Source organism: Meles meles, chromosome 3, assembly GCF_922984935.1.
Source record: "Meles meles chromosome 3, mMelMel3.1 paternal haplotype, whole genome shotgun sequence".
NCBI classification, from domain to species: domain Eukaryota; kingdom Metazoa; phylum Chordata; class Mammalia; order Carnivora; family Mustelidae; genus Meles; species Meles meles.
In genome coordinates this window covers 97,757,901-97,785,562 of record NC_060068.1, presented here as the reverse complement: position 1 = coordinate 97,785,562, position 27,662 = coordinate 97,757,901, and the positions used below count along the sequence as shown (strand labels likewise).

The following is a 27,662-nucleotide window of genomic DNA, read 5'->3' as shown; positions in this document are numbered from 1 at the left end:
CCGCTCGTGTGCACTCTCTCTTTCTAAAACAAAGAAATAAATCTAAAAAAAATATTGTACTCTGGGGGTCCCTGTGAGTTCCTGTGGTACTCTTACAGTTTGGGGACTGCAGGTCACTAGCCATGATTTCTACAACAAGGACTGTTAAACTTTCTATAAAGGGCCCAATAATAAGTATTTTGGGCTTTGTGGCCATATGGTCTCTGTCATCAATTGCCTGATTATGTCTTTATGGCATAAAAGGAGTCAACATAAACAATATGTGAACAAGTGGAGTGGCTGTATTCTAATTTATTTACAGAAACAGGTACTGGGCTGGATTTATCCCCAGGACATAGTTTTCTGACCCTCAGCTTAGAAGATGCAAAGTGGAGATTTTTGTGTATTAGTTGCGGTTTTCCTAAGGAGAAGAGTATTTTCTCAATGATTTGGTTACCCCAAGTTGAAATGTGTTTGAGAAATGTAGTAGAAGCACTTGCATCTGGGCACCTGGGTGGCTCAGTCAGTCAAGCATCTGCCTTTGGCTCAGGTTGTGATCTCGGGGCCCTGGGTTGGGCTCCCTGCTCATTGGGGAGCCTGCTTTTCCCTACCCCCTCATGCTCTTTCTCACTATCTCTCTCTCTGTCAAATAAATAGTTGCTTTACAATAAAATAGAACAGAATAATTTCAAGTTTACCAAAAAAGTTGCAAAGGTAGTGTAAAGAAATCTAATATATCCATTACTCAGAGTTATCAATTGTTACCATTTTGTCATATTCATCTTATTGTCTCCCTTCCTCCCTCCTTCTGTCTCCTCACTTTCTCTCTCTCTCTGCATACATATTTTCCCCTAAACCACTTGAGATTAAATTGCACAATATATGCCTCTGCTTCTAAATTCTTTAGTGTATATTTTCCAAGAAAAGGGTTTTCACAGTATAATGGTCAAGACTAGACCTTTTAAAAATTGGTACAATGCTCTTATTTAATTTATAAGCCTATGGCAAATTTCACCAATTGTTTCAATAATGTCCTTTATGAGATGTTTTGTTCTGGGTCTTTTTTCCTCATCCAGAACCCAACACAGGATTGGTCATGTATTGCATTTAGTCTTCAAGTCTCCTTAGTCTCCTTTATTCTGGAATGGCTCCTGAAGACTTACTTTTTCATGACATAGACATTTTTTTGTTTGGTTTTTAAAGATTTTATTTATTTATTTGAGAGACAGAGTGAGAGAGAGAAAGATGAAATGGTGGAGGGTCAGAGGGAGAAGCAGACTCCCTGCTGAGCGGGAGCCCAATGCAGAACCCCATCCTGGTACTTGATCCTGGGACTCTGGAATCATGACCTGACTGAAAGTAGACGCTTAACCAACTTAGCCACCCAGACGCCCATAACATTGATGTTTTTGAAGCATATAGGCCATTTAGTAAAATGTCCCACAATTTGAATTTACCTAATATTACCTTGTGATTAGATTCATTATGCATTTTGGTAGGATTAATACATAAGTATTATAGAGTCTTTCTTATGCATTTTATCATGAGGCACATGATCTGAACTAAGATTCTAATATTAATTGCAACATGGGAAGAGGGTTTTCCACACCATCAACTAATTCTTGCACCAACTGGTGTTCTACAATTTAACTCAATTCTAGTATTATCTACCTGGAGATAGTTCCAGATCCATAGGTTAAAGGCTCAGTCCTACATGAATTCCACCCCACACATACCCACTCAGACACCCCTTGAAAGTCCAGATTATCCTTGTGCTTCTGACCAACTGGCTGTATACATCCGATATTTCCATGAACCTCTCCTTGGGTTTGACTGATTAGCTAGAGTGGTTCCCAGTATTTGGAGAAACATTTTACTTAGTAAATTACTACTATGAAAAGCTATAATTAAGGAATAGCCAGATGGAAAAAACGCAGAGGGCAAGGTATGGAGAAAGGTACGGAGTTTCCATGTCCTCTCCAAGTGCACCATTCTCCTCAAATTGTGAGAAGAACATTCCAGGTTGTGCTCACCAACCTGTAAGTACTCTGAACTCCATCCTTTTGGGTTTTTAAGGAGTTTCTTATTACACAGATACTGTTGATTAAATCATTGGCACCTGGTGATTTAACTCAACCTCTAGCCCCTCTCCTGTTGCCAGAGATGGAGAGTGGGGAAACTGCAATTTCCAACCCTCTGAATACCTAGTTGGCTCCACTGGCAACCAGCTCCATCCTTAAATATGGTACAAAAGTCACTTCATTAACACAGTAAAAGAAAAAAAAAATCACAGCGCCAGTAGAGATTCAAGGAGAGGGAACTATATGAAGACATGAAAACTAGAGACATAGTTCACTGAAGAACTTGGAAACTAGCTGTCAATGATGACCAATAGGCACCTGTGGTACAATGATTTATATTGAGAAATAGATATTTGGTCTTTGACCCCTTTCTGGCACAGAACTAAAACTCAGAATCCCCTAAGTAATGGGAATGATAAAGATATATAGGAAAGATAAAGATAATGATAAAGACTTCATGTCTGTGTAGTGACTTTTGTATCACTGCAAAGTACTCTGAAGGGGAGCAGAATATGTCATGCTAAAATATGCGACTTTGGCATATTAATTATTTTGAATTCAAGGTACTTGAGAAGCAGCTGATGCAGGAAGGACTCTCTGAGCCTCCTTTGTGTCCCCAAAAGCATGTGACAAGTTACCCCTGTCCTCATACCAGGAGGGTAGAAGGCATCGTTATCACCAGAGATAGGGAATTTAGGGTCAAGAAAGCTGTGTAAACAGAACTTATTATTTCTTCATCAACTTATTGCCTTAAGTCCAAATCATTTTGTCTTGTCAACTCTTCACAGATTATCACTTGTCTAAAAGGTATAAAAGCCTTCTGCTTTGGTCATTTCTTTGAGTCTTATATTTTTATGGGGCTCCTATACATATGAAATTAACATGGTTTTTCTCCTGTTTATCAGTCTTGTGTCAATTTAGTTATAAGGCCAGCTAAAGAACCTAGAAGGGAAGAAGGGAAAATTTTTTCACCCTACAACTACATGGGTGAATGTTTCATTCTGTTAATGAGGGACTTTTGAGTTTTACAGTCTTTACCCTTTAGCTCTATAATTAATAACTTTGTGTATACACCCTTTCTACCCTTCGCTCAGGACTAGGCCACAGTACATCACCAACAGCCATGTGTAAGGATGCCTGTTACCCTGCAACCTCTCTGATAGAGCGCATTATCAAACATTTGTCATTTTAGTAGGTGAAAAATTGTATTTTAGTGTAGTATTTTTTTTAAGATTTTTTTTGTTTTATTTATTCATTTTGACAGAGAGAGAGATCACAAGTAGGCAGAGAGGCAGGCAGAGAGAGAGGAAGGGAAGCAGGCTCCCTGTGGAGCAGAGAGCCCGACGCGGGGCTCGATCCCAGGACCCTGAGACCATGACCCGAGCCGAAGGCAGCGGCCCAATTCTTAATTTGCATTGTTTTTGAAAAAATCAAGCATCTCTATATACTTAAGCCATTTTGTTGGTTTTATTTTTTTTAAGATTTTATTTGTTTATTTGACAGAGAGAGAGAGAGCACAAGCAGGTGGAGCAACAGACAGAGGAAGAGGGAGAAGTAGACTCCCTGGTGAGCCTGGAGCCACATATTGGGCAGATAGATGCTTAACGGGCTGAGCTACCCAGGTGGCCCGCCATCTCTTTGTGTTATACATATTAATCCTTTCTCTGGATTATGTTGGAAGTAATTCTTCCCAGTTTGTCATGTGTCTTTTGCCTTTGCTATTTATTTTTTTTGTCATATGAAGTTTTATTTTTAATATTTATTTAGTCATACTATATAAATCATTGCTTCTGGATTTTGAATTATAGGTAGAATGTTTTTCCAAGTATAGAGGAATTCACTAATGTTTTCTTCTAGTATCTGCAAGGTTTATTGCTTTTACATTTGAATTTCTTTTTTTTTTTTAACATTTTTTAAAGATTTTATTTATTTGACAGACAGAGATCACAAGCAGGCAGAGAGAGAGTGGAGAAAGCAGGCTTCCCACGGAGCAGAGAGCCCGATGCAGGGCTCGATCCCGGGACCCTGGAATCATGACCTGAGCCGAAGTCAGAGGCGTTAACCCACTGAGCCACCCAGGTACCCCCTTTTTTTTTACATTTGAATTTCTTTCTTTTTCTTTTTCTTTTTTTAAGATTTTATTTATTTATTTGACAGAGATCACAAGTTGGCAGAGAAGCAGGCAGAGAGAGAGGAGGAAGCAGGCTCCCTGCTGAGCAGAGAGCCCGATGTGGGGCTCGATGCCAGGCTCCTGGGATCATGACCTGAGCCGAAGGCAGAGGCTTTAACCCACTGAGCCACCCAGGTGCCCCTACATTTGAATTTCTTATTCTGTTATATTGTGTAAAGAGCAGATCTACTTTTATCTGTTTCCATATAGTTGTCCAGTTTTATTTATTTTTTTAAAAGATTTATTTATTTATTTATTTGACAGAGAGAAATCACAAGAGAGGCAGGCAGAGAGAGAGGAAGGGAAGCAGGCTCTCCGCTGAGCAGAGAGCCCGATGCAGGACTCGATCCCAGGACCCTGAGACCATGACCTGAGCGGAAGGCAGCGGCTCAACCCACTGAGCCACCCAGGCGCCCGAGTTGTCCAGTTTTATAGAGAGTATTTTTGTAAAGAAGTAGTCAATAGTGTCATCGATAAAAAAATCTTTTACATTAAGAATTGAAAACTGTCGGGGCGCCTGGGTGGCTCAGTGGGTTAAAGCCTCTGCCTTCGGCTCCGGTCATGATCCCAGGGTTCTGGGATTGAGCACCGTGTCGCATAGGGCTCTCTGCTCAGTGGGGAGCCTGCCTCTCTGCCTGCTTGTGATCTCTGTCAAATAAATAAATAAAATCTTAAAAAAAAAAGAATTGAAATCTGTCAGTTGATTTTTAGAAACAAGGAGGTCAGTGTTGCTATTGACCTTGTCAATATTGATGGAACAATGGGACAAAGCCAGATTGCAATGCAGTGGGTTCAGGAATGAAAGATGGGAAAGTGGAAAAACAAGTACAGGTAACTCCTTGCGAGTTTTTAAATTAATAAAGTCTTTTTTACTAACCACCACAAAACAATTTTACAGTACTAGAACATAGATTTCAGAGTATTTTTCAGTAAAATCCCTTTGTTGGTCAGGGACCAAGTAGGAAAATAGAAACCACTATAGGGGATTTAACCTTTGTGAGAATTAGAACATGGTAACTGTTGTGGACACATGCTGCTCTGCAGGTGCATGGCTTGGTAGGTGGTGTGTTGGCTGAGTTCAGTTCTTCTTGCCTCTTGGCTTGGTGCCTTTTTGCATAACTCTATCTGGTGGCCCTGTTATCCCCATTTTAGAGACAGAGTGATTGAATAACTTGCTCAAGTTCATACAGTTAATAAATGGACAGCTAGAGATTATCAGTACTGATTTCTCAGTCAAATGCTAGTAATTTCTTTCTCTCTGTTTGAAAGCTCCAACTCCTTATTCTTAGTAAGCATAGGGAGAAAGAGGTTTGTCCCTGGTTGAGGTTCATTGATGGGACCTGCTCACTACTTCTCTTGAGGTGAAATACTTCTGTCTTTTATACCCAGGAAGACTGACAATAATGACTTTCACAAATCACAGTGCCTTTGCCATTTGGGACACAAAAAGTCAGCTTTTTTGTTAGGTAGAGCTAACTTCTAGTGGGAATGGAAAGAGCTAGACTTTGGTATACTGTGCTTTCTTTTTTGCTGTTTACTGTACTCTATATGTAATTCACTGATGAAACACTGTTTTACAGCAAAGGGCCAACAAGACCCCTTAGTCTTAGGAGGGATTGTTCAATGTGCCCTGACACAGTATTTGACTTGTATCTTTCACTTATTTTTAGCTTGCATTAAATACACTTGTAAAAGTACTTAGGGAGTACTGCATGTATTATGTCCTCTAGGAGATCTGTTTGATTATAATCAGGATCTTTCAGGAACACTATTTAAACTAGACTGATATCTTTTTTTTTTTTTTTAGTATTCATCTGAATTTATCTTTTTTTAAAAACTTTCTTTTCAGTGTAACAGAATTCATTGTTTATGCACCACACCCAGTACTCCATGCAATACGTGCCCTCCATAATATCCACCACCTGGCTCCCCCAACCTCCCAACCCCGCCCCTTCAAAACCTTCAGGTTGTTTTTCAGAGTCCATAGTCTCTCATGGTTCATCTCCCCTTCCAGTTTCCCTCAAATCCCTTCTCTTCTCCATCTCTCTGTGTCCTCCATGTTATTTGTTATGTTCCACAAATAAGTGAAACCATATGATAATTGACTTTCTCTGCTTGACTTATTTCACTCAGCATAATCTCTTCCAGTCCTGTCCATGTTGATACAAAAGCTGGGTATTCATCCTTTCTGATGGAGGCATAATACTCCATAGTGTATATGGACCACATCTTCCTTATCCATTTGTCTGTTGAAGGGCATCTTGGTTCTTTCCACAGTTTGGCGACCGTGGCCATTGCTGCTATAAACATTGGGGTACAGATGGCCCTTCTTTTCACTACATCTGTATCTTTGGGGTAAATACCCAGTAGTGCAATTGCAGGGTCATAGGAAAGCTCTATTTTTAATTTCTTAAGAACTCTCCACACTGTTCTCCAAAGTGGCTACACCAAATTGCATTCCCACCAACAGTGTAAGAGGGTTCCCCTTTCTCCACATCCTCTCCAACACGCGTTGTTTCCTGTCTTGCTAATTTTGGCCATTCTAACTGGTGTAAGGTGGAATCTCAATGTGGTTTTAATTTGAATCTCCCTGATGGCTAGTGAAGATGAACATTTTTTCATGTGTCTGATAGCCATTTGTATGCCTTCATTGGAGAAGTGTCTGTTCATATCTTCTTCCCATTTTCTGACATGATTATCTGTTTTGTGTGTGTTGAGTTTGAGAAGTTCTTTATAGATCCTGGATATCAACCTTTTGTCTGTACTGTCAATTGCAAATATCTTCTCCCATTCTGTGGGTTGCCTCTTTGTTTTGTTGACTGTTTCCTTTGCTGTGCAGAAGGTTTTGATCTTGATGAAGTCCCAAAAGTTCATTTTCGCTTTTGTTTCCTTTGCCTTTGGAGACATATCTTGAAAGAAGTTGCTGTGGCTGATATCAAAGAGGTTACTGCCTATGTTCTCCTCTAGGATTCTGATGGATTCCTGTCTCACATTGAGGTCTTTTATCCATTTCAAGTTTATCTTTGTGTACGGTGTAAGAGAATGGTCGAGTTTCATTCTTCTACATATTGCTGTCCAATTTTCCCAGCACCATTTATTGAAGAAACTGTCTTTTTTTCCACTGTATATTTTTTCCTCTTTGTCGAAGATTATTTGGACATAGAGTTGAGGGTCCATATCTGGGCTCTCTACTCTGTTCCACTGGTCTCTGTGTCTGTTTTATGCCAGTACCATGCTGTCTTGGTGATCACAGCTTTGTAGTAAAGCTTGAAATCAGGCAACATGATGCCCCCAGTTTTGTTTTTCTTTTTCAATATTTCCTTAGCAATTCGGGGTCTCTTCTGATTCCATACAAATTTTAGGATTATTTGCTCCAGCTCTTTGAAAAATACCAGAGGAATTTTGATGGGAATGGCATTAAAAGTATAGATTGCTCTAGGCAGTATAGACATTTTAACAATGTTTATTCTTCTGATCCAAGAGCATGGAATGGTCTTCCATCTTTTTGTGTCTTCTTCAATTTCTTTCATGAGTGTTCTGTAGTTCCTCAAGTACAGATCCTTTACCTCTTTGGTTAGGTTTATTCCCAGATATCTTATGGTTCTTGGTGCTATAGTAAATGGAATCGATTCTCTAATTTCCCTTTCTGTATTTTCATTGTTAGTGTATAAGAAAGCAACTGATTTCTGTACATTGACTTTGTATCCTGCCACATTACTGAATTGCTGTATGAGTTCTAGTAGTTTGGGGGTGGAGTCTTTTGGGTTTTCCATATAAAATATCATGTCATCTGTGAAGAGAGAGAGTTTGAACAAGACTGATATCTTAAACCAGACTCTCAATGTATTCATTCATAATGGGGAACTAATAAGGCTTATATGTCTTATCCACTGCACCTCCTTTTTTAGTATCAAAATATTTGGGGGAAGTTGAATTATTAATTAGGAAGTTGCTAAGTGAGCATAGAGTCAGAATACATGCTGATGAAATATCTTTACCTCATAATAGAGAAAATCTGTCTAGTGACCAGTCCCCATATCCAAAGTCTTTTCCATTTGCACCAATGTTTCCCAAATGTTAGTCATTTGAATACACCTTCATGATTTTTGTCATTCCTGTATACCATTAATATTTACTTTTTCTTTAATTGAATATACTTTTTAAAATTTAACTATTTAGCATCATTCTAAGTAATTACATTTCTGATATCCTAGTTTGATTTGATTATTAGTTTCTAAAACATTAAAATAAATATTAAGTATAAGCACTCAAATAACTATTAAAATGAACATTATCCATAAATTGCCTAAAATCAGTGGTATGTGTACCACACTTTGGTAAATATTGCCTTAATCATAACTGGAAAAATAAAGAATTTCATCTCTCTGAACTCTGCTTGGTATGCTGAAAGCTCCTCTTTGGTGACTTTCTTCTTTAGATGTGTGCACCATAGTATCTTAGACATTCTATAAACCTACCCCCTCTTCCATTTTGTGTTAATTTACAGGGCTCCAAACTGTTTTGTGTGTTTGTTTGTTTGTTTTAAAAATTTTTTTTATTTGAGAGAGAGAGAGTGCATAAGCAGGGGGAGCAACAGAAGGAGTGGAAGAAGCAGGCTCCCTGCTCAGAGGGAGCCTGCTACAAGGCTTGATCCCAGGACCCTGGGATCATGATCTGAGCTGAAGGTAGATACTTAATTAACTGAGCCACCCAGGTGTCCCTGTAATATTTATTTTTAAAAAATCTTTTGTGTGGTTATGTGCATAGTAAGAGATTCTCAGATTTCTTAGTACCTAGGAATTAATATCTATGTTCCCCCATTTGAGGTGACCCATTTTTGGCCTACCGGTAGATTAAAAAAAAATTAACAACCTTGACATGATACTAGGCACAGTTTACACCAATTAAAAAATTGTTATTTGAGTAATGTAGAGATAATACTGAAAATGTAAAAAGCCTAAAATACCAGTTTTCTTTGGAGAATTTAATGCTTCTTTCTTAAGTGAAAAGGATATTAACTGCAAACTTTGATTCCTAACTGTGAAACATCTTTGGGAAAAACCTTATTACATGGGATGTACAGAATTTGGATAAACTGTATATAAGCTTTCCAGTGAATCTTCTGAGACAGAAATCTTAAGGTTTTATATTCCCTTTGCCACTGCCATTCTTTTCTCTAGACTCTTCCCTGAGAAATTGGCTGATTTTACTTATAGCACTTAGCATAGTACCTGGCACACCCTGGGTGTTCATTTAAAGCCTATATAATAACTAAATGAATAACTAATGAATTCCTGCATTTTCCCTGTGTTGCAATTTAATACCATCACTAATTTAAGATCTTTCAGAGGGAACACAGAAAATGGAATATATGTGTGTCCCCCACTATCTGAAAGTAGAGTGTTCTTATGAAAGCTTTCACAGGTCCCAATAGTGTAAAGTGAAGAAGCGAGTACCATGAATTTATATGAAAAAATTTTGACCCTTCTCAGACAAAAAAATGACCTCTCTTAGACTTTTCTGATACCTTAGGTCGCACCTTGCTAATGGATGCATAAAATAGTGTTAAAGTAAAGATGCTCACAAATGCAGTTCAAAGCTACAGTGGCTTGATGCTAAGATGCTTAGTTCTTGGGGAAGGAGCTGCCTCTAGAAGGCATCACTACAGAAAAAACACTGAATGCTATTTTTGCTTTGGCTTTTTCATAAAAGCAGAAATCCTCTTTGAATTTTTCTGTTAGTGAAAACAGGCCCAAATGTACGTCTTTCATAGAAGCAAAGTGGCAGAATGTGAGTTTTCTAAACACGAGTGATACCCGTACTGGCTTTAACTGTGTTTGTCTTTTTTCACTGTTTATGTTCTATTGTTGAATTATATTATTTTCATCCACCTCTTATTTATCCTTTCCTTAATATTGAACTTTAATTCTCTTTAGAATTTACTTTTTCTCAACCAGGGACAGCTCTTAAAAATTATATAGAATGTTTCATAAAGAACTGTTTCATTGCAGTACTTGAAAGCAGTAACAATCTGTTCTGAGACTGGATAGCTGAAAATGTTTGCTAACTAGAAAAAAACTGAACTGAATTCTAATAGGTGTTTCAGACTAAGATATTGTTTTCAATTTTTTTATTATTTCTATTGGATATATACTTAGGTATCATATTTGATGCTACTTTTAAAATCTTCTTTAAAGTGATGATACCCTAGAAAGAAAAACTAGCCAGTATATTTCATTTATAACTGTCATGAACAGAAATTTCCCAACAATAACCTCTGTTTCAGATTCCTGCTATTGCTTCTGCACTATTAGTTGGTGTCAGCAGGGGGTTAACAGAATTCAGTTTAACCTTGCTATTTGTACTCTGTTTTGAAATTTTTTTCTTTTTTCTGCATTTAACTTCCTTACATGGATTCCCCATTTTAAGGATCATGCATGCACCATGGGGTCTATACACTGAAAGAACGTTAGTGCAGATAAGCACACAATAAAAGTACATTTAAAGATAAAAAAAATGTTTGCTGTTTTCTTTAACTAAAAGAAATTGAAAACACTAATTTATAAAGATATATGCACTGGGTTGCCTGGGTGGCTCATTCATTAAGCATCTACCTTCAGCTCAGGTCGTGATCCTGGTGTCCTGGGATCGAGCCCTGCACTGGGCTCCCTGCTCACTGGGAAACTTGCTTCTCCCTCTCCCACTCCTCTGCTTATGTTCCCTCTTTTGCTCTCTCTCTCTCTTTCAAATAAAATCTTTTTTAAAAAGGTATGTGTACCTTTGTGTTTATTGCAGCATTATTTATAATCATCAAGATATAGAAGCAACCTAAGTGTCTATCGATAGACAAATAGATAAGGAAGATATGGTATCTAAGTACACAATGGAATATTATACAGCCATGAAAAAGGATGAGCCTGGCATTTGAGACAACATGGATGGGCCTAGAGAGTATTATGGTAAGTGAAATAAATCAGATTGAGAAAGACAAATATTATATGATTTCACTCATATGTAGAGTCTATAAGGGAAAAAAAGATAACAAAAAGCAGAATCAGACCTATAAGTACAGAGAACAAACTGATGGTTGCCAGAAAGGAAGGGTTGGGGGGAATGAGCAAAATAGAAGGGAATGAGAGATACAGGTTTCCAGCTATAGAATGAATAGTCACAGGAATAAAAGGCACAGCATAAGGAATATAGTTAATATTATTATAGCGATGTATGGTGACAGATATAAGCTATACTTGTGGTGAACATAGCATAATGTATAAACTTGTTGAATCACTGTGTTACACATCTGAAACTAATTTTACAATGTGTGTCAACTATACTCAAATTAAAAAAGTTATTATCTTTAGCTCAATTCTGGAAAAAAGCTCATTTTGGAAAATATCTCCCGAGTTTTCTATACCTACAAAAGAATCTACTTGGTTATCATTCTATCAAAGCAATTTCATATCTTACTCCTTTTGCTTTATTTTTTTCCTATGACATAAAAATTTTTGAAAGAACAACAATCAATTCAAAGTGAGTTAAAATATGTTAGAAGACTCCTTTTTACAAGCTCAGAGCTCTGGGAGTATTGGTGGCTCTCCCATGAACACATAGTGATTTAAGGTACTGGCCTCCTCAAGAGTATGATGTGAAAATTTGGTTTAATAAGAGAAATTATTAAAAATGACAGTTATGTTAAAATATATTCTGGTTTGATCTTTGTTAAATATAATCTTTTGAAAACAATTCACCTTGGAAATAGTGCTAACTAGATTAAATATTGACATTCTTGGTGGGAGAGAGAAACAATAGTGGTGGTTCTTTTTTTTTTTTTTTTAAGGATTTTATTTATTCATGAGAGAGAGAGAGGCAAGGGAGAAGCAGGCTCCCCAAGAAGTAGGGAGCCCAATGTGGGACTGGATCCCAGTACCCCAGGATCATGACCTGAGCTGAAGGCAGATGCTTAACCATCTGAGCGAGCCACCCAGGTACCCAATAATGGTGGTTCTAAAGATGAACACCACAAAGCTCAACCCATAAAGTGTGTTGTCCTCTATTTCTGAGTGTCACATTATGTTGGGATTTATAATACTGAATGACATATTCAGCATTTCTTTAAAGATTTAGAGAACAGAAAATGATGAAAATAAAAAAATGGAAACTAGCTTTCAGATATTTTCTGTATTTTTTAAAAGATTTTATTTATTTATTTGACAGGCAGAGATCACAAGTAGGCAGAGAGGCAGGCAGAAACAGGCTCCCCGCTGAGCAGAGGACCCAATGCGGGGCTCGATCCCAGGACTTTGGGATCATGACCTGAGCCGAAGGCAGAGGCTTTAACCCACTGAGCTACCCAGGCGCCCCCTGTAGCTTTTAAAACAGCCCTCTGTTAGGCTTTTTGGTGGAATGGAGCTATACTGAGAAATTTACTTTCTGTGAGGCAAAACAAGAGTATCTGCTTCTTGAGAGGATTAAGCGTGGAAATGAGTCTTGGTCACTCTTAGGTTTGGCCCGTATCCATAGGGATATAACTCTGTGGCCCCCAGTTTCAAGCCTTGATGAACGACCTACTCGAGTACAATTTTTGCTTTCCTTCTGCATCGGAGGGCATCTCGTTCCCAAAGATGTGGACCCTTGACTCTACAGGACAGGCTTTCTTTACAAGACAGATCCTCATTCCAGCGGTCACTGGGAGGAAAGGAAATCTGCTGGCTCCATGGGCCTATGCTATTTGTTGAAGCAGCAGAAATCTCCAGATGGGAAGTTAGTGCCTCAGAAACGAAGAACCAGAGGGACCAACTGCCACAGACTGCAGTAGGAAAAAGGAAAAGAGAAAGCTCAGTAGGTTGGAGGGAGGGCATTACCCTACTTCCTTTTATTTCTGGTATTAGAAAAAGGGAGGTGGACATTTTTGGCTTGCAGTACTTGCGTAGAGAAAATCTAGGGCATCTCCAGATTGAAGACCCCACTCAAGAATCTGAAGAGAAGTGGCTCATGGCCAGCCACATTGTACCCATAGGCCCAACGGGCCACTATGGAAACAAGATAGTAGGTCTGACCACAGCGACCTCAAACGCGAGCAAGCAGGGAACGCACGGCGGAGGTGGGGCGGGGTGACGCCGACAGTCTGAGCTCTGATTGGCTGGTGGCTCTCGTCGCCTGGTGCCATTTGTTGTTGAAACTGCGCACCTGACGCAGTCGACGGCGTCCTGCACGTGCAGCCGTTTAAGCGGCGTCCGCGCCTGCGAGGACCCTGGGAGAGCAAATCGCGGAGAGGTGAGTGGCCTGGCGCCTCCCTTCTCTGCGCGGGCCTCGGCCCGTTGCCTTGAACTTCCCGGTAGTGGGAATTTGGGCTAGACAAAGAATAGATAGGACAGGTGGGGCTTGGGGCCCTCCTGTGGTGCTTTTCCTTCTCCGGCCTGTATTAAGTCTTAAAGCCCAGGGGACGCCGGAAGGGCTCAAGGCCTACAGAGGAGGCACAGGTTTTTGTTTTTTGTTTTTTGCCCAGCGCCTGTGCGGCTTTTCTCTTAACAAGAATGTCACTGGTAACTTCTGTGTACACACGCTCCTCAGAGTACTGGTTGACCACTGTTGGAGGGATTTGGGCCACCTAACCCATGTCTCCTACCCCGCCAAACTTAAAGGCGTTGGCCCCAGCTCCTCCTCTTCCATTAAACTATCAAAGATTCCAAACTTTACAAAGGTGTGTGAAGAGGGAAACTTGGTGGAGTAGTTGAAAATTTTCCCTTGCCCTTAATATCCAATAAGCTGTTTGGGGAAGGCGTAGGTGAACAGGTTTGGGGGAAAACCCTAAGCTAGATTGCTAGAATGAGTAAGTTCAACCATTTTTAAAGGTAAAAAAATGTGTATAAGGTAAGAAACAAAACTTCCCTCTTTTTGGAAACACTTTTGGGGAAGGTCAGCAGCTAGTTAAGTAGTTTCAGGAGGTGTATGTGTAATTATGATAGTTTATGGTTTTAGATACATGATTCTGATCTAACAGGCCAAATATTTGTGTGTTGTTGGTTTGTTTTTTGTTTTTGTTTTTTTAAAAGATAAAAATAGAACTGGAAGCCACCATGGGAGATGAAGATTGGGAAGCAGAAATAATCAAACCTCATATGTCTTCCTATGTTCCTGTTTTCGAGAAGGTAGTAACATTGAAAGTTTGTGATTATTAAATGCTACAGATTTTATTGAAGTTGAAAAATCGCTGTGGTGGGAAAGTTATAAATCACAGTCTGTTTCAGTATGCTGTGCTTATCTCCATCTGATAGTTATTAACTGTCTGAGAGACAGTGAGGAAGAGGCACTCTAACCCTCAAATGAAGTAAAATATGTAATTTGATAATTAAAATAAATGTAATATTATTTACAGTTTAAATGTCAGTGATTTAGGATGTACTGTGGGTGGAAACAGGCTGGTACAACTGTGGTTGAGTATGTCTGAGAGACACTTGAATTGAAAATTGAAAAATATAATTTGGTGTTGGGTGATACTTTGAATTTTGAAAACTGGTTCCGTACATTATCTCTGAAGATGAATATGTTAGGCTGATTGAAATGACATCAGCCCCTTGCTCTTCAAATGTGCAGATCTTCAGATCTTTTTCCTTAGTGGCGTTTGGAGAGTTACATTGTAATTCACAAGAAGAGGCCTTGGAGTAGGTTTTTGGGTTTCAGTTCTGACTTGAAAACTGACTTTAAAAACCTCTATTTTAGAAGTTAATATATATGTATGTATTATATATTATGTATATATTTAGAAGTTAAAATATTTTAAGGGATTGTTTTTGCCTAAGTGTATCTACTTGAAATGTCTCCAAAAACGGATTTTCTTTTCTTTCTTTTAGAGTTTCTAGTTTATATTTATGCATTACGTTGATCAATTTTGACAAACGCTGTATTTCAAGTGATGTCTTAGTGGAAGTTCTTATATCACACAAAAATATAAAATACATAATATTTTATTTGTTTTACCTGAATTTGATCTGTGCGTAAAGTTTATTTCAAAATATTCAAGATAATAATATGATTTTTAATATGTTTCTTTTTTGGAACTTATTTAGAAATGACATCTTTTATGTGTTTTTTTTAATGGTACTCTGCCTATCATAAAAATTCTATTACAGTATTGGGAAAAGAGGAGAAAAATCACTTAACAGTCTTAGCACAGACACTCTTATAAATTTTTAGTAAAGTTAATTCTTTTTTCCCCCAGTGATAGTACATAGTAGTATTTTTTTTAGATTATATTCCTTTTTTAAAAAAAAATTATTTACTTATTTGACAGAGATCACAAGTAGGCAGAGAGGCAGACAGAGAGGAAAGGAAGCAGGCTCCCCACTGAGTAGGGAGCCGGATGTGGGGCTCGATCCCAGGACCCTGGGATCATGACCTGAGCCGAAGGCAGAGGCTTTAACCCACTGAGCCACCCACGCGCCCACATAGTAGTAATTTTGATTCCAGCTTTTTCACTCTTTGGCACTAACTATTCCATATTATTACTAATTTCCTAGAAATAATTTCTTATGGTTGCATAATATTTCACGGAATGGCTCTACCATAATATAATTTTTGGTGGGAGTTTAAGATGTTAGCTTTCCACTGTAATGTTGTCATGAATATCTACAGCTTATTTTTTGTTTTAATTTAGGAGTACTTTTTTTCAGAAATGGACTTACTCAATCAAAAGGTATTTTATGGTTCTTTTTACCCCTGGTTCTCAGTAGGTTTGTTATATTATAAAGCTTAATACACAGATACAGACTTTTTCACTTGAACTTTAATAATCACCAGTATTTATTTCTTCTTAGTCTGAGATTTTTGTCTTCATTATGTATTCTTCAAATAGTACACTAGACTGTAACATGTTGTGCATGTTTATTGTTTGGGATGTCTGAAATTGGGGATGGTTGGCTGTCAGAGCTTTCAGTTTACCTTTTTGAAATATTTTTGCTATTTAGTAACCTACCTTGTTTCTTAATGTTAAGAATACTAAATTGAGTGTTAATGCTAATTTTACTTTAGGATTCTTAATACATTTGTGTGGGACCAATTTGTAAATTTTTTGCATTGTCTGCAAACTTAAATCTTGGTGCTGGTTGTATAGTTAGTTATCTGGCCTAGTTGACTTGAAGGAACATGGTACAGTCAATGGCTTTGTCTGTCTGCCTTGGCTGAAAAAAAAAAAGTGCAGAAAGTGAGGATGAATACATGATATGTATGTGTGGGAGAGATCTGAGGCCTTCTATTCAGCCTGGTTTCATTTAAAGGTACCATTTTGATTGGCTGTTCTGAATATCTATTTTAAGAGACAGCTGAGCTTTTGTTTTTTAAAAAATTTGTCTTGGCTCCTCATCTGTCTTGGATTGATATCTTAGAGAATATCTGATCAGCCTTTCCTGACTTCTTTTCAGGATCTTTTTTTTTTTTCTTCTGGAGACTTAATAGTTACCCATGCTTATGTAATTTTGAACTAATAGGCCACTATTCTGATAGCTGTTGGAACTTCCCAAATACAGATTTTGAAGATGGTATACCACCTGGGTGTGGAACAGTGCAAAATGTGAGGTTAAAAAATATTTGCTAATCTAGTAATGATGTAGTCCATACATCTCAGTTGTTACGCAGTTGCTCACTGCATGCAGGCTTGTTGGGATGAGTGTTGGAGTGGATGAGTATGGTGAATAACAGTATACTGGATTTGCTTACTAGCTGTGTAATGAATTCTTCTTAATAGATGACCATGAGAGAAAGTCTCCACAGTGATTTCTTCTGTCTCATTATCTGCCTTTTTTTTTTTTAAGATTTTGTTTATTTATTTGACAGAGAGAGATCACAAGTAGGCAGAAAGGCAGGCAGAGAGAGTGAGAGGGAAGCAGGCTCCCTGCCGAGCAGAGAGCCCGATGCAGGACTCGATCCCAGGACCCTGAGATCATGACCTGAGCCGAAGGCAGCGGCCTAAACCACTGAGCCACCCAGGCGTCCTCATTATCTGCCTTTTTGGTGGCACACTTCAGAAGGCAAATACTCTTGTGATTAAAGCAAACATAGCTTGAGATAACTGGTCCATCCACAATTAAAAAAATTTAAAGTAGGCTCCATGCCCAGCGTGGAGCTCAGTGCAGAGCTTGAACTCACGACCCTGAGATCAAGACCTGAGCTGATATCAAGAATCAGACACTTAACTGACTGAGACACTCAGGTGCCCCCACAATTATAATTGTATTAAGCAGTACTAGCAACATTTATAATAATTGTCTAGATAAGAAAATAAAGTTCGGGGCTTCTTTGTTCCCATTCATACGATGGTTCTGAAGTAGCAGGAAAAAATGTGGCTCTTGGACGTCACTGAATTGGCAGAACTGAGGAAGCTGAAATGCTAGAGCCTGAGGAAGACTGTAAACAGTTTCTGCTTATAATCATCACTGAGATATGGAAGGATATTGTGTGTCCTATTAGAAAATAGGGAAATTTTTTTTTCTTTTTTTTTTCTTTTTTCATTTTATTTATTTTTTCAGTGTAACAGTATTCATTCTTTTTGCACAACACCCAGTGCTCCATGCAAAACGTGCCCTCCCCATTACCCACCACCTGTTCCCCCAACCTCCCACCCCTGACCCTTCAAAACCCTCAGGTTGCCCCAACCTCCCACCCCTGACCCTTCAAAACCCTCAGGTTGTTTTTCAGAGTACATAGTCTCTTATGGTTCGCCTCCCCTCCCCAATGTCCATAGCCCGCTCCCCCTCTCCCAATCCCACCTCCCCCCAGCAACCCCCAGTTTGTTTTGTGAGATTAAGAGTCATTTATGGTTTGTCTCCCTCCCAATCCCATCTTGTTTCATTTACTCTTCTCCTATCCCCCTACCCCCCCATGTTGCTTCTCCATGTCCTCATATCAGGGAGATCATATGATAGTTGTCTTTCTCCGATTGACTTATTTCACTAAGCATGATACGCTCTAGTTCCATCCACGTCGTCGCAAATGGCATGATTTCATTTCTTTTGATGGCTGCATAGTATTCCATTGTGTATATATACCACATCTTCTTTATCCATTCATCTGTTGATGGACATCTAGGTTCCTCAAAATGTTGAAAATAGAACTACCCTATGACCCAGCAATTGCACTACTGGGTATTTACCCTAAAGATAGAAACATAGTGATCCGAAGGGGCACGTGTACCCGAATGTTTATAGCAGCAATGTCTACAATAGCCAGACTATGGAAAATAGGGAAATTCTTGTTTGTTGCTAAATACATGTAACGTGTGGACACTAGTCAAAAAATGGTTATCCAAATAAAAGTCCAGGTATCAAGCTTGAATGAAAGATCTCTGACTCATCTTTAAAATCTAAATAATGGAGGGCACTTGGGCGGCTCAGTCGTCAAAGTCTGCCTTTGGCTCAGGTCATGATCCCAGGAACCTGGAATTGAGACCCACACTTGGCTCCCTGCTCAGCAGAACGCCTGCTTCTCCCTCTCCCACTTCCCCTGGTGTTTCTCTTTCTGTCAAATAAATAAAATCTTTTAAAAAATTAAATAGTGGACCTGTGGACTTGAGAATAGAGTGATAGAGAGGTATGAGAAGGCTGAGGAGAATGGCAGAGATGTTGGTGAAGTAGGTCTGGAAGATAGAGAAAACTGAATCCTTTTGAAGAAGTTCAACAGCTGACAGCCACTAGTCAACTGATTGAGATTGCCTGATTCCAGAGAGAAGGTGAAACTAGAGAGCCTTTTGTTTTCTGTTTTTCTCTGTCTGTACTCTGTCCTTATTTGGTCTAGGTTTCTCTCATAGTATGGGGTAGATGATTTCACTCTGCGTTTTGATTGTTAAGTGTTTTTGTTTGGGGAGATAGCTTTTATTTGGAAAATGTTCTCACATACAGAAATCAGAGCCCACATTGTGAGCTCTTAGAGCAGTCACATTTATTCCTAGCTTTGGTAGTTACCTCTAAATTTTGAGGTTCTTTGCTCTTTCTTGTGTGACCTGCTAGTTCTCTTGAACTTTGGGTATGTGTGTGATATCTGAGACTCAGGAGTTGGAGTTCTTCAGCTCTGGAAGTACTGAAATAGCTGTTGTAATTTTAGAAGTTGTCATCATATACCAATTGCTGAAGAAAGGGAAAAAAGACCAGACTTCAACTGGGGTTGGGTATGGAGCTGACCTAGGTAGGTCAGTCAGCTTCTGATCAGTCAGAAGAAGGGATATAGATAATATTGCCTGTATTTTGGGACTTTATGTGTCAGACCAAAGAAGGAGACATGCTTTGTCTGAAATTAAAAATTTTTTTCCCCAAGATTTCATTCATCTGTTTGACAGAGAGATCACAAGTAGGCAGAGAGGCAGGCAGAATGAGAGGGAGAAGCAGGCTTCCCGCCGAGCAGAGAGCCGGATGTGGGGCTTGATCCCAGGGCCCTGAGATCATGACCTGAGCCATCCAGATGCCCCTGAGATTTAAATTTTAAAATTTTTATGAAGCACACTATTTGACATAACCCTGTCTGATCTGTTTATTTGGAAAACCTATGTCAGCTTTATTTGACATGGAACCTAGAATAGGAAATGAAATCTTGGTATTCTGTATAAATTGATACAGTACTCTGATGCATTTGAGGGGATTCTGGCTATAAAATGAAAGAGATATTTGATAAGGACTTTAGGGGGCTGGGGGAAGAAAACATGGAGCTATCTGCATTGGACCCCACATTGGACAGGGAAGAGGCATCTTCAGGGTTCACAAAATGTCCAGCTGTGTAAGTTCATTTGGGTATCAGACCTGACAAGTTTTTGAGATCAAAACCTTATTGCATTAAAAAAACAAACAAAATAAAAGCTTACTATGTTGATGGAAGTGTTTATTGGCTTAAAAACATAAAAGATCTAAAAAATGTGATATTTTAGAAGTGAAAATACTGAATACATACAAAGTCAAAAGAAATGTGTTCACCAAAATGCAAATGGATTATTTGCAGCTGCATATGAGAACCCTATGTGTAAAACATTTTGAAAATTCTGAATTGGCTTATTTGAATCATCCAGTGAAATTTTATTGAGCCCTATTAGGTGTTGGGTATAGTGGTGAACATGACAGATAAATTGCATAACAAGGTATTAGTTTCCTAAGGTCAGAAGTTAGAAATCTAGGCGTCATCAGGGCTGTCTTCCTTCTGTAGGCTCTAGGAGAGAATCCATAGCCTCCTCCAGCATTCTGGTAGTGATAGGCATTTTCTGGTTTGTGACTACATCTCTTTCTGCTCCATCTTCCATGGCTGCCTGTGTGTGTGTCTCTTAACTGTTTTTGTCTCTCATAAGGACATTTGTGGTGACATTTAGAGCCTTCACAGACGATCCAGAGTAATCTCATTTCAAAGTCTAATGTTTAATTACATTTTAATTAATGTTTAATTACCTTTACAACAGCTCTTTTTCCAAATAAAGTAACATTTACAAGTTTCAGTGTTTATTACTTAATGTCTTTAGGTAGCCATTTTTCAGCCCACTACAGATAGTATGGCTAAAGTACAGTGAGATAAGACAAGAGTGATAGAAAATGAACTCACAGAGGCAAAGGAGAGGAGACCGAAGGTAATTGTGGACTTAAGAGTTAATAGGATTTGCTTGACTGGGTATGGGGAGTGAAAGAGCATAATCAAGGATGATGGCTAGGTTTTTAAATTTTATTTATTTATTTTATGGAAGTATAGTTGAAACAATGTTACATTAGTTTCAGGTGTACAATAATGATTTGACAAGTCTGTATGTTAGGATGTGCTCATGCTAGAATAGCTACCATCTGTAACCATATAATAGCATTACAAGACCATTGAGTATATTCCCCGTGCTGTACCATAGGATTTTTTTTTTAAAGATTTTATTTATTTATTTGACAGAGAGAGATCACAAGTAGACAGAGAGGCAGGCAGAGAGAGAGAGAGGGAAGCAGGCGCCCTGCTGAGCAGAGAGCCCGATGCGGGACTTGATCCCAGGACCCTGAGATCATGACCTGAGCCGAAGGCAGCGGCTTAACCCACTGAGCCACCCAGGCACCCCTGTACCATAGGATTTTTAAATTTAAGCAACTAGATGGATGATGGTGCCACTAGCCGAAATGGAGAATCTATGAAAGATGTACAGCTCTTTTTTTGTGTGTGTGCCCCAGCATCTTATTTTCTTTTATTTATTTATTTATTTATTTATTTATTTATTTTTATTATGTTCATTTAGTCAACTGATGTACAAGCTTTGGAGAGGTCAAAACAAAGAATGTTGTGATTGTTGTGTTGACTATGAAAGTGTAAATAAAGATACCAGGCAGTAGGTTATATGAATTTGTTGCCTAGAAAAGGGATCAGAGCTATATATATAAAAATTTGGTAATTACCTGCATAATAATGGGATTTAAAGCTTTGAGATTGGGTAGAGTTGCATAGTGTAAAATAGACTTAAAGGGATTTACCCTGGGTACTCCCAACTTGAGTGGCTCCAAGGAAAAATGGGATATAAGAAAGTGGAGAGAGTAGCTGTAGACATTTTACTTTAAGAGAGGCAGAGAAGCCTACTTGTGATCTCTCTCTCTGTCAGATAAATAAATAAAATCTTTAAAAAAAAGGCAGAGAAATGGTACAGTAGCTAAAGGGAATATGAAATTATTTTTAAGGTTATGAAAACGGTTAGGAATTTTTTTTATGATGTTTTATTTCAAAATTTGCCTTGGAATTTCTGAATTCTGTGTATGTGGAATACTAAATCCCACAGCTTGAAGATCATGTAATCCTAATAGTTTTTAAGTTCTTGAATGCTAAAGTGTCTCATTTTATCACACTTAAACCAGCCCTTGTTTGGATTTTCTTCATCCAGTAATACTTTGGCCACTAGAAAATAAAAAAGTCTTTATCACACTTAAACCAGCCCTTGTTTGGATTTTCTTCATCCAGTAATACTTTGGCCACTAGAAAATAAAAAAGTCTTCAGAATATCACTTTATTTTTTTTTTTTTAAAGATTTTATTTATTTATTTGACAGAGAGAGATCATAAGTAGGCAGAGAGGCAGGCAGAGAGAGTGAGAGGGAAGCAGGCTCCCTGCCGCGCAGAGAGCCCGATGCAGGACTCGATCCCAGGACCCTGAGATCATGACCTGAGCCGAAGGCAGCGGCTTAAACCACTGAGCCACCCAGGCGCCCCAGAATATCACTTTAAAGTGGGAAAAGTGGATCACTCTTCTTAATGTTTTATTTATTAAAAAAAATTTTTTTTAAACATGCTGCGTCTTGTGTTCTGACTTTCCAGTTCATCACAGTCAGGTTCTTAAAAACCTAATTATCTCATGGGATATTTGTTTTAATGTCTATGGTAATTATAAATTGCAACTTTTTACTGTAGTAATTACCAAAAGCCCAAGGCATTTTAACTATGGTGTATTGCCTTTCTGTTCTTAATAACTCAGAAAATAATTGGATGACTCTTGAGCTTTATAATAGTAGTTTTTAAAGTTATTCAGTGTCTTCTGTAAAAGAAATTTTAGAAACTAAGTATGACTAGTGCACTACCTCTAGCTTTTGGCTTATTTAAAGGAACTCATTTGAAGAAATGTGACTATTTTAATATAATCAGTTATTAATTAAGATATCACCTGTAAGTTTTAGGTCACCTTTAATTTTTAAATTATTGAATTCTGCATTTCATTTGCAAGAATTTGAGAATTGCATTCTGTAAGTTTTGTTGTAAGTAGAGAAAGCTTATGTGAAGTGAAATTAAGGAGTCAGTTAATGACGATAAGGACAACCTAGGTGTTACAAGTGAGAAGAAAGTTACACAAGGTGTTGTTAACACAGAGATACACTGAAAATGTTGAAAGATTCCCACATTAATTTGACATTTAGGGGTTGAATTAATATCAACAAAAGTGGAATTTTCTGAGCCCAACAGAAATGCAAATATACCACTACAAATGTAATACATATGCATTAATAGCAAATACATTTTTTGGAGACTTAAGATAGGGAAAATGGGACAGCCAGTATTTGAGAGCATCAACAAGTTGTCAACTGTTGCTGTGACAAGTTTGATTGAAATTAGCTTGAATATTCTGAAGCTGACATGAACCACTTCTTTGTATTTATACTGTACTTGCAATGTATATATACAGGTGTATTGTCTTTAGTGCCTCAGTGATGTGATGTTTTCTTTATTTTTTTTTATTTTTATTTATTTATTTTTTATTTTTAAAAACCGTGAACACATAAATTTATTTCCCTTTATATAAACACAATGGAAGTTTTTAAAAAAAAGATTATTTATGTGAGACGGCGTGTGCACTCGAGGACAAGTGCAGGGAAGTGTCAGGAGAGGGAGCAGCAGACTCTGCCAAGTGGGGAGCCCAATGCAGGACTTGATCGCAGGACCTTGAGACTTTGAGATGGTCTGAGCTGAAGGCAGACACTTAACTGAGCCACCTAGGTGCCCCAACACAATTGAAATGTTTTTTGTTTTTGTTTTTAAAGATTTTATTTTTACTTATTTATTTGAGAGAGAGAGACACATAGTGACAGAGATAATGAGTGAGAGGAGAGGGAGAAACAGGTTTCTGCTGAGCTGTGAGCACAATGTGGGGCTTGATCCCAGGACACTAGGATCATGACCTGAGTTGAAGGTAGACGCTTAACTGACTGAGCCACCCAGGTGCCCCACAACTGAGGTTTTAACAATAAAATCCTGTAGTACGGTGCTGTTACCTATTGCTCTCTTTCTCCACTGTACTTTATTCTATGAGGTGTTGTTGAGTAAAATGTAAAATACTGAAGTTTAAAAAATATATTGGCAGGCATTGATTTATTCATGTGTTACTTTGGTCAGATTTTATTTATATAATAATAATAATAATTACACTTTCCAAGTATATGGGTGGGTAAACTTTTAAGTCAGATGTCGGCAGGCTCTTCCCATAAAGGGCTAGATGGTAAATATTTTAAACTTTGCAGGCTTAATGATCTCTGTTGCAACTTGGCTATTGTGGTGGGAAAGCAGCCATAGATATACCTAGATGAACAAGGGTGACTATGTTCCAATAAAATTTGACGAAAACTGGTGGCCCACCAGATTAGGCTCATGACTGTAGTTTGCTAATCGCTGTTTTAAGTGATAATATGCTGTGCATTCGGGGCACCTGGGCAACTCAGTCATTAAGCATCTGCCTTCTGCTCAGGTCAAGATCCCAGGGTCCTGGGATGGGGCCGCATTGGGCTCCCTGCTCAGCAGAAAGCCTGTTTCTCCGTCTGCCACTCCCCCTGCTTGTGTTCCTTTTCTCCCTGTCTTTCTCTGTCAAATAAATAAATAAATAAGATATTCAAAAAAATATGCTATGCATTCAGTGTTAAAGTGAAATCTTGGAATAATTAATAAAGTAATGAGTGACCCGGAAATCTTATACTCTGCTTTGTTTTGTTTGGAACAATGCCCGGTTATTAAAGTTTTCTAGTATTTATGGTGGTGCATTTTTATTTTCAAAATAGAAAATGAGTCTTTTCTTCCTTCTTACAGGATAGGTATTCTTCTGGAGCAAATGGAGACACTTTTAATAGGACTCCAGCTTCATCATCAGGTATGTGTTAACTCAAAAAGATGGGACTCTTTTTAAGTTAACGGCTTCATCTAGTGAATAAAGAGCAGATTAGTAGACATCTTGTAAAGAGTGTTAAATTTCTGTGAGAATTTATTGTTTGGATGTTTTAGGATGAGGGCCACTTTTAACTGGAGGAAGGGAGAAAAGAGACAGAGTAGTGCTATGGATTATTATTTGATTTTGTGGGTGTCCTATAGAACATTGCCCAAACTGGAAGTTGTGTATTTGGCTTTCAGACTGCTAGAGAATCGTCAGGATTCCTGAAATAAGGGAGTAGGAGGTGGAACTACTAGGGTTTGTTCCCTTTCTTTCTTTCTTTCTTTCTCCAGTGTAAATATTAACAACACACAACTGTACAAGCAGTGGGCTGAATAAGAAATCCACCAGCAAATCAAAATTTGTCTCAAAACAAAATAAAATGAAAATACAGTATTCCAAAACCTATGGGATGCAGCAAAAGCAGATGTTAGAGAGTGAAATTTCCATTATAAATGTTGTATTAAGAAAAAAAGTTCTCGACACCTGGATGGCTCAGTCAGTTAGGTGTCCAAGGCTTGGTTTTGGCTCAGGTCATGATCTCAAGGGTCATGAGATTGAGCCCTGCTGAGCATGAAGCCTGGTTGAGACCACCCCCTATCCCCTGCCCCAGCTCTCATGAATGTGTTCTTTACCTGAAAAAACTACATCAAAAACTAATGATGTACTAAATGTTGGCTAGTTGAATTTAAATTAAAAAAATAAATGAAACAAGATGGGATTGGGAGGGAGACAAACCATAAGTGACTCTTAATCGCACAAAACAAACTGGGGGTTGCTGGGGGGAGATGGGGTTGGGAGAGGGGGAGGGGGGTTATGGACATTGGGGAAGGTATGTGCTATGGTGAGTGCTGTCAAGTGTGTAAATCTGGCGATTCACAGACCTGTACCCCTGGGGATAAAAATACATTATATATTTATAAAAAATAAGAAATTCAAATTACCAAATAAATAAATAAAAGGGGATCATATTCATAATCTTGATAAACCCTCAAAAAATAAGTAAATGAATAAAATCTAAAAAAGATAAAAAATTCAAATAAACAACTTAACATTATACCACAAAGAACTAGAAAAAGAAGAAAGAAGAAACTTAGCTGAAATTTAGTAGAAGAGGGAAATAACAAAGAAAAATTAGAAATAAATAAAAAAGAGACCAGAATAAATAATAACATAACACTGAAAGTAATGACCAATGGAAAAAAAAAAAAGCCCTGAAATTGGCAACGTTTTAACTACATTAAGAAAACAAAGAAGACTCAAAAACCAAAATGAGGAATGAAAGAGAATACAATATAACAGATAACCACAGAAATACATAGTATGATAACAGATTACTGTAAACAGTTAACTACTAACAAATCAGATAACTTAGGAAAACAAAACAGATAATTCCTAAAAACTACACAAGTTACCAGTATTGAATCATGAATCTTAAATCCAAGAAATAGGATATTTTCTTACACCAATAAGAAGAAAGTTCACCAGCCCAGAAAAGCCCAAGACCACATGGTTTCATTGGTGAATTCTAGCAAACATTGAAAAAAAATGAATGACACTCTTTATCGAAATTTTACAAATAATGAAATTGAGGAAACACATTCAGAATCATTCCATGAAGCCAGTACTGCCCTGATGCCAAAGCAAGATAAAAACTATACAAGAACGGAAAAGTCTAGTTTGTCTGATAGAAGTATTGCTACTCTGACTTTCTTTTGACATCCATTTGTGTGATAAATATTCTCCATCCTTTCACTTTCAATCTGTAGGTATCATTAGGTCTAAAATTGGTCTCATGTAGGCTCTAAGGTTGTTGAAGCAAGTTGCAGTAGAGGGAGCCTGTCAGGATAATAACTGTTTCAGCTAGTCCTGCGATAACATCAGGATATCGTGAGTTTCTTTGGGATCTGAAAACTAATTTAAAAAAGGTTGGAGAGGAATAAGAGGAACAAGTTGAGATAATGGAGTCACTGTTTTTTCCCCCACCACTTATTTCTAGCTGGGTTGTTTTATAGAGTTGATGGGGATGGGAAGGGCACAAGTGGTAGGACTTGGGTTAAGAAGTTAAACTCGGGGTGCCTGGGTGGCTCAGTGGGTTAAAGCCTCTGCCTTCAGCTCCAGTCATGATCCCAGGGTCCTGGGATCAAGCCCAGCATCGGGCTCTCTGCTCAGCAGGGAGCCTGCTTCCTCCTCTCTCTCTCTCTCTGCCTGCCCTTCTGCCTGCTTGTGATCTTTATCTGTCAAATAAATAAAATCTTAAAAAAAAAAAGAAGAAGTTAAACTCACAGCAGTAGTCTTCATTTTGTTGAAATCCAGAGTTGGCTGAAGTGCTTTTTCTTGACTATATTCCCTAAGCTATACTTCTTTTCCTATGATTTGTTCATTCTATAACTGGAAGCCTGTACATATTCCTTTCTATCAGAAATACCTGTCTTGCTTTTCCTTTGCTTACCTACCCTTCAACACCCTTTTCATAATGTTAAATGGAATCTTGTTATATTGCATCTTGCTTTTACTTAATGATATGATAGTCATAAAACCCCTCCTAAGTCAACTGGTACAATCTCATTCTTGCAAAATTCAGTGGAAAAAATTCATGTTACCTTGTTTTAAAATGTCACGTCGTAAGTTCACAGCTTATAGTTGAAAATGTTTAGTTCCCTTTCTCATTCATCATTTGACTTGGGGAAGGCCTCTTCCCTTCCCCCAGCAACCTCCCTCATACTTCCGTTCCTATTCTCATAGCTACACTTTTTGCTTAAAGATCTGAATTC

The 27,662-nt window shown here is 38.2% G+C and overlaps 1 protein-coding gene across 3 annotated transcripts in view; it reads left to right on the top strand.

The window, feature by feature from the left end:
* Positions 1 to 14,306: 14,306 nt before the first annotated feature.
* DDX4 (DEAD-box helicase 4) overlaps positions 14,307 to 27,662 on the top strand; it is a 76,370-nt gene continuing 63,014 nt past the window's right edge. For all 3 annotated transcript variants that reach the window (XM_046000164.1, XM_046000165.1, XM_046000163.1), the window contains exons 1-2: positions 14,307 to 14,378; positions 24,771 to 24,831. In XM_046000164.1, the coding sequence (XP_045856120.1) occupies positions 14,307 to 14,378; positions 24,771 to 24,831 (133 nt within the window). The remainder of the gene's footprint in view (positions 14,379 to 24,770; positions 24,832 to 27,662) is intronic.